The sequence below is a fragment of the Thermobia domestica genome, chromosome 7, assembly GCF_964235325.1.
Source record: "Thermobia domestica chromosome 7, izTheDome1.hap1.1, whole genome shotgun sequence".
Taxonomy (NCBI): Eukaryota; Metazoa; Arthropoda; class Insecta; order Zygentoma; family Lepismatidae; genus Thermobia; species Thermobia domestica.
In genome coordinates this window covers 59,135,061-59,151,466 of record NC_137460.1, presented here as the reverse complement: position 1 = coordinate 59,151,466, position 16,406 = coordinate 59,135,061, and the positions used below count along the sequence as shown (strand labels likewise).

Here is a 16,406-nt window from a genome sequence, read left to right as displayed (position 1 = left end):
CTAGCCAGACGGCTGCGGGGAAGTCCTACAGTTGCAAATATAATATAATATAATACAGTTTCTAGCACCTTTGAAATACATACATTTTAGAATTCATAATATGCTCCTTTGATTCTAATTATTCATTATATTTTCTAAAGACATTATATTAAGTAACTTTTCATGAACCTAATTATGCTACTTTCTTTGTTTTTTTGACTATTGCACAAATGGTAAGTTATTTTCCTTGTTTCCTAACGCTGTTACAAAGATGGAGAGAAATTTATTTTAACAACAAACGCTGAAAGCTCAGTTCTTATCCATGAAAGCCAAAATCTGAATGTATTTTATTGCCCCATAACTGCAACTAACTTGACAACAAATAAAATTATTTTGTTTATAAGATAACATATTACACTAAAATAGTAATACTGTATTTGCATATACACTCTATAAATATATTTAGAAATAAATTATCGTGACATACGTTGAGTTACTAGCATTACAATGAATAACACTGAGCAACTATCAATATACATCCTTCATTTGTTGTTAAACTTTCAACGTATATGAAGATGAAACTATAATGTATGTACGCTTGATTGTACCATAACACAACATAAGTCGAATTTCACAGAATAAATATGCACATTATTTTGCTCGTAAACTTAGCAACTCTAAATTTACTCTAAATTCTCCACATTGTTGACGAATTAAAGAAATTACACTCTTAGGTTTCAGTTTGTTTATCATATCTTTCTAACTTTTATTTAGTTGTAAGGTACTATTTTGAGTGTGAATCATGAGAAGAAATTTTAGGAAAGTAAAAGACTTTTAAATACATCAATACATTGTAAGAAATATTTTACACGATACTTGTTTGGTATTTAGAGATACTATAGAACTGGCATAATAGTATAATCTTACAATACAATTTGCGGCCTCACGAAAGCTACAAAATGTACAGTATTGCAAATAACCTCCATCTATAGCTTAATTTCTTCTGTGATTTTTCCTTTGTAACGCTCTAACTATACAAACATACAGCAGACATTCTAGTTAGTTAAATATATTGATTTCATTTGAGTTACACTGTAACACATAATATTATTGCTACATATTATAAACACCATTTTTTATAATACGAACATAAGCATAAATTAGAGTCTGTATGGCGAAATAATTTTTAGATCAGAATAAAGAATAAAAAATGTTTCATTTACTACAACGTTGTTTTTCATATTTGATGCATCGTTGGAAACTTACAAATGATAATAGTATAACATAAAACACCTAACAAATATTATTCAATCAAATTTAATTCTTTAATACACATTTGTAATTTTCTCTACTGTTTTAATAAATTATTACTTTAAAAAACGCTTAATTGTACTTTTCATACATTCCTATTGCAATTCCTATTACCTATAAGCATCAAAAGTTAAGTGAAATCAGTATTTGAGTTTCGAAGGTTTCTTACAGCATTTTTTTTTTTCTAACTCTTTATTATGATTTAATTTTCGTGTACTGGATTTAATATCAGTATGTTCTTATCTTCAGAGGAAATTCTGCCTCATTTTCAATGTTATAATTTTAACGTTAACCTTAAGGAAATTATTTCTTGTTACACACTTGATTCTTTGATATTCACTGTTGCTTTGGCATGTGTATCATACTAATTTAAAACAGGATGATCATTTCATCTCGTACATTAACTCTTATCTCAATGATAGATATCTCATAGATCTACCATTGTTTTATAAAAATTATTGTAGTAAATTCATGCCAACTGTACAAGTAACTGAGTATGAAATCGACTAGAATCTTTGAATCGAACATGACAACATTACATTGTGTACTGAAAATGTCCATCTGTTGCTGACAGACCACATTATATCTTACTATTCTATTACAGTTTGTGTACTTTGTTTATACATCTAAAGCACTTATCTATAAAGGTAACCAAGGAAGTTCTGTCGTTTTTTCACCCCACCCACCACCTTCGAACATCGATATGTCATCTAAGATGTACCTGGAAGATCAAAAATAGTCTTCATCAGCATCGACGACCTTCTGTCAACGCTCTGGAAGGCCATGGATTCCATAGCGATAGAACTTGGTGGGCCGTAAAGCGAAGGAACTATCAAGTGCATTTTGCACCTCTACTAGGAATTTGAACTGGCGTCCTCTAAGGTGATTGTCAAAGGAATTGAACAGGTGATAATCGAACGGTGCAATGTCCGGGGAGTATAGCAGATACAATAGTGTTTCCCATCCAAGGCGTAGAATGGTGTCCCGGGTCATCCTAGCCACGCAGGGCTAAGCGTTGTTCTGTAACAGGAGGACCCCTTTGCGATTCAGAAGTGCTGGCTCCAGAGATATGAGTTTTTCTTGAACTCAACTGCTGACAGTACACAGTTGCACTGATGCTCTGACCAGCTGATAGCAGTTCCCGATGCACGATGCCGCGAGAAGTCCACCAAACACACAGGAGGACCTTCTTCTGGTGCAGTGCTGGTTTCGGCTGTTTTGGAACCGGTTCATGGGATGCTAACCAATGATGACGGCGCCGTGGAGCTTCGTACAGGATCCACTTCAACACTCTGTCCAGAAATGGCTCCTTCTTCAGACGAGACAGCAAAGAAACACAGGTGTCTGCTCGCGTTGCTTTCTGACCCGGAGTCAAATTATGTGAGACCTCATCGACACAACTTGTAGTGCTTCCGAAGTTGATGGAAGTGCTGCCGAATAGTTTCTCCACTCACACTGAATTGTAGTCCTAGTTCCTCACATGTCTGGCCACTGTTCGCTTCAATTGCTGCCTGAAGATCGTCATTTTGTACATGTGTTGTCTTTCAGTACGTGGTGCGTCTTCTAGTGTTTCGCCACCGTCCTTAAACTTGTTAAACTACCACTGAACCGTCCGCGTAGTCACGACATCCTCACCAAAGGCCTGGCGTATCTTCCGCCCCGCTGCAGCGGCGTTTAACCCCAGTTTGAACTCGTACAGCATACATGCTTTTATGACGCTCTGTGGAGGTCCCATGTTTACTCTGTCCTTACGCAAGTTCGCGGTATAACTGAACTGCCACAACCAGGTAGTATGTTGGATATACCCACACCAACAACTGATCTTCGCCTTATCTCCATTCGCATTCTACTCTCGGTGTTAAGGGCCAATTAAACACAGACCTCCACAAAAAGCGGCAGAACTTTCTTGGTTACCTTTATACCAAAGTATAATTTTTATGCTATGCCAGTTTCAATGCAAATGAAAGCTATTTTTATCATGTCGGAGGTCATATGTCGTAAGGTAAGATATCGTACGTAACGTTCTACTTCGGACCTTATAAAGCGTGTGGCCTATTTTAAGATCTATTTGATGTTTTCCTGAAAAGAGATCAGCTGATGACCGATCCGATGGGGTTATAAGCACGGAGAAGTCAGGTGGTCACCAAAATATACCTCTGAAGAACATGACATCTGTGACTCCGTCATTCTGAAACACACAGTCACGTACGTCAGCTTTGATCAGTTAAATAATCAAGTTTCTTTCGTATAGCTTTGGAAAAATGAAGCTTCTTAATTCGTCAAGTATTTATTAAACCCTACTGTGAGTGCAAAGATGCTTTGTATACATGCTGATTGATTGTAGTTTAATACTTGCATCTACTGAAATGTAAGTACGCCTTATCACTGACACTATAAATAAAATTTCGGTTCTTCAAGTTCTTGTACATGATTTCTCGAAGCACTGTGCCATCATAGGGTGACAAACTGCCGAAATAAATACTAATGATTATGGATTTATAAAAAAGGATAGATGTACGTGATAAAATGATCACCCGTTGTAACAATACTTTATAATAAATCTATATATCCAAGCATGATAACATAAGAATGACACAAATACAAAAAGTGCACTTCCACATGCTGCAGAATATGGCTGGAGATAGGAAAACAGTTTGTGCACTTCCACATGCTGCAGAATATGGGTGGAGATAGGAAAACAGTTTTTCTAATTAAATTACTTTTCAAAATCAAAAGATTTTACTCACCTCAACTGATCAACTGTTTTATCTTTCGACACACCACCGCCAGATCCATAACTGGATTTGCACATCGTTGGACTTCCCCCTCTTTTCCTATCCTGGTTTCTACTTCTGGAACTTGGACTCTTCTTCCTAGACATACTGTGGCTACTCGTTCGCGATGTTGGAGAACCATATCTGGAAGCTGGAGGACTTTTTCTAGACACACTACGGCTCCTGTTCCGTGTGGTCGTATGGCCTTCTCTGACAACTATTGGGCTCTTCTTTCTAGAAATACTTCGACTTCTGTGCCGTGAACCTGAAGGGCTACCTCTGGAAACTACCAAAGGGCTCCTTTTTCTAGGCATACTATGATTTCTACTTCTCGATTCACTGGTAGCAGCAGTTCTGTGTTTCTCTTTGGTACTGCTTGAAACAGCTTTAGTCCTATGTGAATGTGGAGATTTTCTCATAAGTGCATACTTACTCCGTTCGCTTGTCATTCTGTCAGGACTAGGTGGCTTCTTTCCAACACTTCTTGATTCACAGAATTCATTCATATTAGGTGGATTTCTCGGTCTACAACTTTCAGGAGGGCTGTGAGGAGGATTTCTTACATTCTGAAAGTCACCACTTGGCCTCTCTCTACCTTCTCGACCTGGAGACGCATTAGTGCCTGTGGGTCGAGGCCTCACGTTCTCTGAACTATTCACAAACTTATGCGGACTTCTTGAATTTCTCATCACTTTGTATCGTTTGGGGCTGAGACTTCTTTTGGGACTCATGTTTCTTACGTTTTGCGAAGCTGAAGATCTTCTATGACTAAACTCTCTGTCAAAATTACTACTTCCCCGTTCTTGCATATTTTCTACATGTGGTTCAGGAGGGCTCCTTGATTTCTCCCTCTGTGGAACTCTTCTGGGGCTTGGTGAAACCCTTCCAAAGTTTCTGGGGTCTTCTGAAGGTAGATTCTCCCGATGATGGGATTCTACCATAAGATTCGGCTGCATTCCGGAATCTCTTGGGTCACCGCCGCCTTGATCTGGATTTCTTAAATGTTCCCTACAGGGACCTCTCACTGGGCTTCTTACAGGGCTTAAGGACTGATTTCTTTCTCGAAGATTCTGGGGCCTCGGAGAGCTTAACCTTCGAGTTGGCATCATTCGAGGACTCTTCATGGGACTTCTTGCCTTCATTTTATCATCTCTAGGATCCATATCCTCAGGACTGTAAGACCTTTTCCTCGAACCGCTTTTCCCAGCAGGAGGTGGTGGTGGGGATATTGAATGGCCACGGAGAGTTCTTTCTCGACTGAAACTCCTACTCCATCTTCGCTCCCTGAGAGGTTCCGGACTTCTTGAATATTCTCTATAATGTTCATCATAATTAGGAGGTCTATATTTCTTCTTGACTTCTTTATATCTTCCTATTGGAGATTCTGACCGTTTCCGTTTCCTCGGGGGGCTTCGGCTGCTCGACCTGAATGACCTGCTTGATTCTCGCCGATATCTGTAACTTTCTTCTTCATTCGGGATACTATCCTGATCATCATCGAACTTCGGTCTTCTCCTAGAACTTTCTACAGCTCTAGATCCTCTGTGTCGCGATGTATATCTGTCACCATCATCTCCATATCTTCTCGAACCTTGGTCCCTTGAATCATAAAGTTTGTCATATCTTGATTCTGAATCTGGTTTAGATCTAGTTCTCGGTTGTTTCAATTTGTTTAAGAATTCAGTAATTGGATCATTTTCAGCTTCTTTGTCATATGACGAACTAAGTGGGTCTCCAACTCTATCCTCTGACGTCGCATATCCAGAAGATACATTTCCATAGGCATCAAAACGTGTGGATGTGACTGACAAAGAACCATCAGTCTGTGAAGAAGATAATTGACTACTTGCATAAGATGGAGCATACGATGAGGAAATATCAGTGGAAACTCTCTCATGGTGCTGTGGGTTATTTAGATCAGTTTGTGCTGGTATAACTCCGAAACTTGTTTCTCCAAATGGGATGTGCTGTTGGTTACCAGCATTTGACTGAGTCAATGATGTCGTCGAACCAGGTGGGCTGGAGTAATGAATTTCGTGTCCAGTATGAGACGCTATAGGAGGTGGATGAGAGGGAACAATTGAAGATGTTACACTAGGATTTATCTGAGAAGGAACATTGGGATGTATTCCACCAATGGTATGGGGTGGAGGAATTTGTGTCATAACATTTGGAGGGGTTTGTAAAGATGACGGTGGAATTCCTGAAAAATTCGGCACTCGAGGATCAGGTGATGGTCTTACGGGAGGTGGTACATGATGGCCAGGAGGCATCTGTGTTGGAGCAGACATAGAATTTTGTTGTGAACATTCAGGGGGACTGGGAAAAGGCGGTCGTGAGTAATTTTGTGGAACATTAGGCGGCGGTCGTACGCAATTAGGTGGCAGACCCGTAGGTGGTAATCGTAAATTGTTTGTCGGAATATTGGGTGGTGGTGGTCGAGAATTTGAAAGGACATTAGGAGGCGGACCAGAACAGGGTGGTCCCACAGGAGGTGGTGGTCGTGAACAGTTGGATGGTATAGGTGGGGGTGGTTGTTGAGGGCAACTGGACACACTCTGAGGAGGAGGTGGTCGTACAGAAATAGGTGGTGGATGTGAAATATTTGATGAATCAGGTGGTGGTGGTCGGAATACATTAGGTGGGGGTGTCATATTGGGAACTGAAGGTCCTGGTGGTCTTGTGTAGTTAGGTGGAGGAACAGATGGAGCATTTGAAAAATTGGGGGGAGCTGAGAATTGGTTATTCGGTTGTGAAACATTAGGTGGTGGCATGTTTGGGCGGATAGGTGGAGGCACAGAAGGTGGGGGAAACTGATTAGCTGGTGGCGGTAATCCTGGAGGCATTGGTCTCCTTGGCGGCATGTTCGGAAATCTTCCACGCGGACGAAACGGATTCATTCCTCTCGGGTGTGGTGGTCGTAGAGGCCTTCCCATTCGGGCACCATCTGTTGGATGTGGGAAAAAATTCCGCTCCATTCTTGTCAAGCGATTTTATTCTTTACCTTAAACTTGCAATATCACAATCTAGGGGAAAAAGAAGAAAATAAATCCATTTAGAAGTCAACGAAAACAAACAGAAATAGACAACGTTAAGCTATTAATTAAAATTTAAGCACATCCTCTGGTATTAAATCCTACCTTAACATATACGAGTTTTGTGAAACATACATTATGGGTGCCTTCCATTTCACTTCAGGCAGAGCATGTACCATCACCATCTCAGATATTGTTGAAAAATAAAAAAATTCCCGCCAAGTAATGGGCCATCAAAGACGGGAAGTATAATATATGAATTGTAGAAGACATGGAAAATGGTCAACTTCGGAGCCCCACCATTCAGCTATCGAGACAGGTAGAGTTATAATTCTTGTTGTGGTATGTACACCTTGTCTCAAAAAGGTTGAGCGCATTCTTTATTGGTGTTTTGAGGCAAAAATTTTCTAAGTCCAGCTTCGGGTATCTTCGGGAAAAAGTAAGCCAGGTTCGAACCTCCAAGCCAGCCTTTGCAATCGGGAAAAAGTTTGCAGATGTGTTTTTCTTCTTTTAAATATAATAAGACTTGTTACCAAGTGTTTAAAAAAGCAACATTGATTGAAATACTTAATGATACAATATTTCGAAACCTTTTTTTTTTAATGTTAGCACATGCTTGTTTGTCATTTAGCTCTCCATACGTAATGGAACATTTAAATACGTTAAGGAATCTTTCCATATGTAAAAGAATGCTCAAAGTTAAGAAACAGAACATAATTATCGCCTGAGTACTAAAATAAAAGTCAAAGTAGAACAGAAACAGCGTTTGTAATGGATATGAATGTCAAAATTATCTTGAGATCCGTTATACATCGCTAGAAGGTTGTGTTAGCTCATTGGTAAGCTGTCGGATTTCAAATCATAAGGTTGAGGGTTCGAATTCCGTCTAGGCTAATCCTTTTTTTAAAATTATATTTTCCGCAATGCATGAAAAATTATATAAAATAATTACATTAGAATACATAAGTTGTGTATATATAACATAATCATTGCAGAACATAGTAATTATTATGTTTAAAATATAACATCTGGGATAATTTTCACAGTAGGTCGGTATTATATATGAGGATGTAAATACAAGTTAAGAAAATCATTTAATAGCAATAAATAAGTTATGTAGTGTATTTATTTGCATCTATTTGTCATACAGATGTAACTTCTCAATATTCTCATTACAGCATGTCATTTACATTCGTGAAATACAATATATTCCTACGGATATAGAAAGTGTATAAACAGAGTATCCAAAGTCGTATCCTGCTTCAAGACACATAACTTTTCCCGATCCCCTTAACGTCACGGGAAGAAACACAAATTCTCTTTAGAACGGAATGTCGTTACTTAGTCTCATTCGAATACGTTGAATATGCTTTTGTATATTCATCTCTCTCTCTCTTTCGCTTTGTTTATGTGTGTGTGTGTGTGTGTGTGTGTGTGTGTGTGTGTGTGTGTGTTGCGGAATATCCCAAGTTGAATACAACATTTGCCAAGTATATGAGCATCATCGTCATCGAATACCAGAAATTGAAAATCGTGTTTCTTCAGATTGGGTTTGTGTGTTCATGTTAGCTCACTGGTAGAGTACGGACTTGCCAATAAAGAGGTCTTGAGTTCAAAACCTACAGCTAATTATCATTCTTTTGTTGGTAGGATTGCACAGAAATCGGATACAAGGAGTGGTTTACTTCTAGAAATATTTTCAGAAGCGTTTAGGTAGCCCTGAAAAGGGCTGTTTTCGGGAGTTAAGGCGGGGACATTAATATTGTGTCCAAGACCCTTCTGAATTTATTACACGCTCCATTCTTCTGGGCATGGAATCTATTACATGGGTGACAAATCTATCTCCTTCCCCTACCTCCAGCCATGCTTCGGAAACAAGATGCCACAGGTCATCCTGAGTTCTTGGTGGATCTGCCTCAGGCCAACTTTCCCTTAGAGTACGCTTCACTTCTGCCCACATATTTTCCATGAGATTGAGGTCTGCTCCACGAGCGGCCAGTCGATTAAATCAATCTCAGGGTGCCCTGCGAACCATTCCTGAATCACACGGGAAGTATGTATTGGCGACTGGTATAGCTGGAACTGAATTACACCATCAGGCTGAAATACTCGTACAGATAGCACCATGATATTATTGATAATGTCTAAGTACTGAGCATTGTCCAGATGTCCTTCAATTCTATGAAGCTGTCCTGCTCCGCGACTGGAAATCCAACCCCAACATAAAATAGATACATGGCCACTGCGATTGCAAGCAGCCACATATCCATGGTCATATCGGGTGCCTCTCGGACGATACACAAAACTGCGTCCCTCCTTTGATGTGAATATGGATTCATCTGAGAAAACTACGTTTTCCCAATTGAGACCCACATTCGCCTGTGCAAACGCGAGACGGTAAATTTTGTGGTCGCCGGAGAGTTTTTCCTTCACGGCAGCAACACGGCCACGTAACCCAGCATGACGAAGCCTTCGCAGAGCTGTATGCTTACTACCAGGAAAGAGAGGAACCTCCCTTAGCTGTCTAGACGTCCTTAGTGGGTCTAACCGGGCTTCGTTTACTAATCTCGCATCTTGGGCTTCGGTTGACACATGCGGACGACCAGGAGATCGTAAATTATCAGTCTGACCTGTAGCACCATATTTCCGAATCCATCGCCTTCCTGTAGAGGCCGGGACACCTACTCGCCTGCTAGCTGCAGTTGCAGAATAACCTTCCAACTCCCATAAAGTAATTACTGCTGTACGTCTATCCATAGTTAACAATGTTCTGAGCTGTGAGAAGGAAGCAATAGGTAAAAGCTAGTACCTGACGTGTGATTGGTTACTTGCACGACACGCCTATTGTGGGGAACAGCGTTGCCAGATCTAGCATAATGATGCTAGATCTAGCATAATTTGCATGTCTCTAGCATCTAGCATCTTGCTTTTAGCATCCTGCCCAAATCTAGCACAATTTCAGCAAGTTTGTCAAAAAGCCGTAAAACCTGGAGATGAGAAAGAAGTTGGTCGTGGGAAGAAAAAGAACGGCAGAAATGTATCCTCTTCCATTGATTCATACAGTCGGTAAACCATACAGGCAGTCTTATTTTTCGAAGTAAGTTCGAAACGTCTTTGGGCTTTTTTGTGGCTCCACCCAGGGTTTTCTAATCCTTTAACTCCGACGCATGGGCGGAGCTATGGGGGCCATTCTCCCCCCAACTTTTTGACAACTTCACCATCTTTATTTCTGACTTCATGATCATATTTATTCCTAAAATGACAGCTCCGAGACCGACCAAAAATCTGCCCCCCCCCCAGCAGACGATTCCCAACTCCGCTTATGCTGCGAAGTAATTTTCTTTCAAAATATGTAAACAAAAACTTTGCATTCATTTATACGACATATACGCCATTGAATCTGGCAACGACTGCATTAATTTAGTTGAGTTAAAATTTTGGTGCGTGAAGTATTGACTTCTATCCATGCATTCTTGCTCTCTGTGTATTTTAAGTTACGTTATCGTATCTCAACTTCGTTTTTTTAAACTCCTGAATTAGTAATTATGAGGATCTAGCATAATTTGACCGAATCTGGCATAAGTTCGATCAGGTTTTGGAATAATTCCGAGCTGTGAGTCTGGCAACGCTGGTGGGGAACGACTTGGTCAACGACTCGCGAAAGAAATCTGAAAATGGTGCGCCGTAATAATAATATTAAAAACAGTTTTTATAAAGGAATATTAATACCTAGTCTAGCCATAAATATTGTCACAAACTTTTGGCTTTGACTGTAGAACCTGTTGTGCAGGTGGCAAGGTACAATTTAGCTCAAGGTCAGCCCAGGCCAGTGTGTGTCGAACAGGGAAAGAGAACGGGTGGATCTGCTTCGCTTAAGCATGGAATGGAGTGAGTTCAAAAATAGAGTTGCAGTGTTTACCTTGCATAAGGGTGGAAATTCACCAAGTGAGATTTTCAAACTGCTGAAACTTCTGAAAATCAGCAAGAGATTTGTTTACCGCACAATCCAGCGGTTTACTGTGACCGACAGTGTACGTGGCCGGCGAAGGGATGGTCGCCCTCGCAGTGTGAGAACAGTGGCAGCTGTTAAAGCAGTGGCTGCTTGTGTGCGGCGAAATCCACTCCGGAAGCAGAAGATCATGGCACGGGAGCTCAACATGGCTCCAAGATCAATATCCAGGTTATTTCTAAAGACCTGAAGGTCAGAGCTTATCGGCGGAGCACGGAGCATTTCTTGCCACCACAGCTGAAGCATCAGAGGAAACTGAAGCAAGACAGCTCGTACAGCGGTACGCCAACAATGGACATCAGCAAATCCTCTTTGCCGAGGAGAAAATCTTTACCATTGAAGAGAGCTTTAACAGCCAAAATGATAGGATATATGCAGCAAGCTCTCGAGAAGCTCGTGGGAGAGTTCCTAAGGATCAGAGAGGTCATCACCCCTCCTCAGTCATGGTTTGGTGGGGGGTGAGCTATGAAGACCACACCAGACTTCACTTTTGAGAGCAAGGTGTAAAAACAAGTGCCAGGGTATATTTGGAAACTGTTCTGGAGCCTATTGTGAAGGACTTGAGTGACACCATGTTTAACAATGATCACTGGACCTTCCAGCAGGATTCTGCGCCAGCTCATAAGGCAAGGATGACACAACAGTGGTTGGAGGCCAATGTATCAGACTTCATCTTCAGTGATGAGTGGCCTTCTGGTAGCCCCGATTTAAACCCTCCGGACTACAAACTGTGGGTAGTGTTAGAAGACATGGTCTGCAAGAAAAGACCCTTCACTTAAAAGTTTGAAGCGTTCCTTGGTGGCAGCAGTGGCGGATTTTCCGATTGATACTCTCCGTACTGCAAGAGATGACTGGCCCAAGAGACTCAAAGCCCGTGCGCGTGCCAATGGTGGACATTTTGAAGTTTGAAAGGTGCCAATTGTAAAGAATATATGTGGTTTTAACATATTAAAAGCAGATTAAAAAATATCAAACCCTATTTCAGATATTCACAAAAAAGTGTGTGACAGAATTTATGGCTAGACTAGGTACATACGAAAAGCTGTTTAAAGAATGAATTGTTATACTGACTTTACACGTATAAAAACATATACCATATACCAAACAGATTGAGCGATATGATGATAGCTGTTTTGAGACAAACACTTTCGAAGTCCAACTTCGGGTATCTTCGGAAAACAGTAAACTAAAGCTGCTGGTTCGAACCTCCAAAGCCAACCTTAGTAATCCGGAAACGATGTACAGATATGTTTTTCCTTCTGTTAAATATAATAAGACATGTTGAAATGGTATTAAGTGTAGAAAAAAGTAACATTGAAATACTTAATGATACAATATTTCGAGACTATGTATTCACACTCTCGTTTCGTCATTGTGATTTCCATACGGAAAAGAGCATTTACGTATGAGCTCAGTTATATTTCAGAAGCAGCTTCCGAAAAGCGGTCATATTAGCTCAGTGGTACACCACCGAGCGCTTAAATCGTGAGTTCGATACCCGTTCAGGTGAAATTCTTTTATGATATTCTACTTTCCTCAATGCATGAAAATTATGTAAAATAGTTACATTACAATTCATCAGTTGTATATATCAGTTGAATATATATATTCATATCATCAGTTGTATATATCAGTTGAATATATATATTCATATCATTTCACGACATAAGTAATTCTTATCTTTAAAATATAACATCTGAGGTATTGACAGAACGTCGGTGTGTTATGTGTGAATATTGAATACAAATTTAAAAAATCGTGTAATAGCAATAAATAAGTTATGTAATGTATTTATTTGCAGCTACTTTCATCGCAGATAACTTCTCAATATTCGCATTACAGCATTTAGGTAGAGCATATCGAAAATCGGATCGTGGTCCAAGGCAAAAAACTAGCTAGCCCCAAACTGTCACGCAAGAAATTCGCGAATCGCAAAAGTAAAGTGAAGAGATTGAGAGCGGCAATTCCTTAATCGCTCTCTCTCAACTCTCTCTTATCTGCATTTATACACATAAAAGTGTATGTATGTATGTTCCAACATAACTCATGTATGCCTAGAGCAGGGTTTCTCAACCTGGGAGTCGCGGCCCCTAGGGGATCGCGAAGATAGGCGGAAGAGATAAATATAGTTAGAATCTAATACCAGAAATTATTTTTAAATATTATTTTTAATTTTGTTCTGATAAGCATACTTTTATTTTTTATACACATTGTAAAGAACAATAAAAAATAAGTCTACTGAACATTTTCAAAGGGTGTAGAATTCGTGTTACTATTCGGTTCAAAGTCTCTTGTCGTCGCGAATTCTGTCGAGAAATTTGAAGCTTAAAATATACAAAACGATAATCATGCCTGTTGTTCTGTATGGTTGCGAAACATGGTCGCTTACTCTGAGGGAAGAACATAGACTGAAAGTATTTGAGAACAAGATCCTTAGACGAATATTCGGACCCAAGAGGAACGGGAATGGGGAATGGCGGAAACTTCATAACGAGGAACTACATAATTTATACGGTTTACCCAACATTGTTAGGGTCGTCAAGTCTAGAAGGCTTAGGTGGGCAGGTCATGTAGCTACAATGGAAGAAAGTAGAAACGCTTTCAAAATCTTGACTGGAAGACCGATCGGAAAACGACCATTAGGAAGACCTAGGTGCAGATGGGAGGACAATATTAAGATGGATCTCGCTGAGATAAGAATACAAAGTAAAAACTGGATCCAATTGGCTAAGGATAGAAGTCAGTGTAGAGCTTTTGTGAACGCGGCATTGAACCTCCGGGTTCCATAGGCCATAGAGTTAGTTAGTTAGTAGAGTTGTTTAAAAATGAATTTAAATCAAAGAGGTATGATATAAAACTAATGAGAGCTGTATATAGAAATACTAGAAAAATACACATGCAACAAAACCTGCACATTGAAATACAATTAAAATTAAAACCTAATGAGATACCTAAGCATGGTGTAATTTCACTAGTGCAGCAATGTCCAGTTCAATCTTCATGACGAACATTATCAAACCATTTTCAACTGATAAGCGATTTCTTATCTTTGTTTTAATGTTTACCATAAAAAAAAACACACTTTCGCACAAGTACGATATAGCAAATGGAATTATTACTTTTAAAGCAGCAATCCCCAGACCAGGATATTCTTCTCTCCTTATCAGGCAGAACTTGTCCAAGTCTTCGTTACAAAAAAAACAGTTGCAAAGACTTGTCGCATGATCATTCTATTATTTGGTCAAGAAGTTGTGGGCTTAGATCGAATACGTTAATGGCCTCTTCAATGAAGGAGTTTAACATCCATCTTGAACCAGCACCTTCGTCATTGGGAATATAGATATTACAGTTACTGTATCCACTGTCAGTGCCGGGCGCCGAGAAAAGGGGCCACACATTTCGGAGGAAGTGTGTTACTCATGTTAGGAAAGTACATGTGCACATGTGTAAAATAGAAGGAAAAACGTAATAAAATGTGCTGAAAATTAAGGAAAGGTAGGGTTTATTTTGAAAATGTTATTGAGCTTCGTGCCAACCATGGTGGCGCTTCGTAGCTAGTCTGTCGACGTCACTCATATATACGGTGACATCGTACTATACTCTCGCTCCGGGCACTGATTTTCCATGGCACTGTTCACTATAAACAAAAAAATGGATTCTACTATTATAGAAATAGGTATGTTAAAAATCCCACACAAGCTTATTATAAAACAAATTATAAAACGGTCGCTGGCAAGAGAGTGTGATAAAAGGGGATCGTGACAGAATTAGATTGAGAACCACTGGTCTAGAGTAATTTTAACCACGTTTCTTATAGTTTCAAAAAGATTGCTGTCGGGTTACCTATGGTGAATGGGAGGGGGATACATATAAAAGATTGCTAGAAAATGATCGATATTAGATTCATAGTTTTCGGGGTCGCTTAGATTAATAGTGAGACTTTCAATTTCGCTTAACTCCGATTAAGCTCTCATTAGTAGGGATGGGCACGAACGACTTTTCTTTGAAACTCGACTCGACTCGAAACAGACATCTTTGAGGTCTACTCTTGGACTCGGCGCGAAAAATATCTTCCAACTCGACTCGGATTAGAGTCAAGTCGAACCAAAACGAGCCAAATCCTGTGTGTAGTCCTACCTAGACAATACATAGACAATAATTATTCTATCATCAATTATACTACTATTACTACAAATAATAATAATAATAATAATAATAATAATAATAATAATAATAATAATAATAATAATAATAATAATAATAATAATAATAATAATAATAATAATTATTATTATTATTATTATTATTATTATTATTATTATTATTATTATTATTATTATTATTATTATTATGACAACACCGTGTACAAACATGAACAATAGATGGTTAGTAAAGGAATACTAAAAGCTAGTTGACTGCCGACGTCGGTAGTCATGAACTCTACAAGGCAAAGACATCGTTCATTACTCTAAGCTGTAAGCGTCGGTGGACTACAGATGGTCAACTATTGACCTCTCGCCAGAAATTGGTGGCCCCGCAGCGACGATCCGTGGTGGCCCAAGTTCCATTTTGAAAACTTTACCACCAGCAGCAGAGACGCGATGAAACGCCAACGAACCACAAAATTACTCTCCCAAAATATGTCAAAATGCTTATATGTGTGATTTGTTTATATTTAGGTGAATCAAAAAAACACAAAACAAATACCCGGGGTGGACGCAAACTATCAATATTACGATTACTAGGCACGTGTTCTCCTGACTTCCCCACTGAAACGATCATAAAAAGCTTGGTTGTTGAAGGATAAATCATTGACGTCTTAATTTAGCCAACCAGAGAAACCCCTACATCTCGAGTTCTAGAAGGTGATACCGCGAACCGTTTCAGATTTATTGCTTCCTGGTGGAGTACTATCCATGAGCAAAATTTGAGCATAATAGCCGACATGCATCTTCGGTGCCTCTTATCTTTAGTACAATTTTAACCAGAGATGGTGTGGGTCAATGAAAATTTGATCCACAACCCACCATGACCCACTATCACCCACCACCCAAATGCCCCATTGGCCCACTCTGACCCATCAACCATCGTGATCCACTCTGACCCACCACCAACTATGAACCACTCTGAACCATTGCGACCAACTCCGACCCACCAAAACCCATCGACATCAACTCTGACCGATGGCCCACGTCCTCCCCTCCATTGACTAAAGAGGTTACACTTGTAATAAAACAAGACTGTGAAATTATCACTTATCGGAGTTTGAATTTCTACCGTCAATGGCTCAAGCACCTC

At 39.6% G+C, this 16,406-nt stretch overlaps 1 protein-coding gene across 3 annotated transcripts in view; it reads right to left on the bottom strand.

Annotated features, from left to right (window-relative positions):
• Positions 1-16,406, bottom strand: part of drosha (ribonuclease 3 drosha) — a 211,651-nt gene that overhangs the window by 163,234 nt on the left and 32,011 nt on the right. For all 3 annotated transcript variants that reach the window (XM_081764743.1, XM_081764745.1, XM_081764744.1), the window contains exon 2: positions 4,038-7,090. In XM_081764743.1, coding sequence (XP_081620869.1) covers positions 4,038-7,042 — 3,005 coding nt within the window. In that variant the 5' untranslated portion in view covers positions 7,043-7,090. The remainder of the gene's footprint in view (positions 1-4,037; positions 7,091-16,406) is intronic.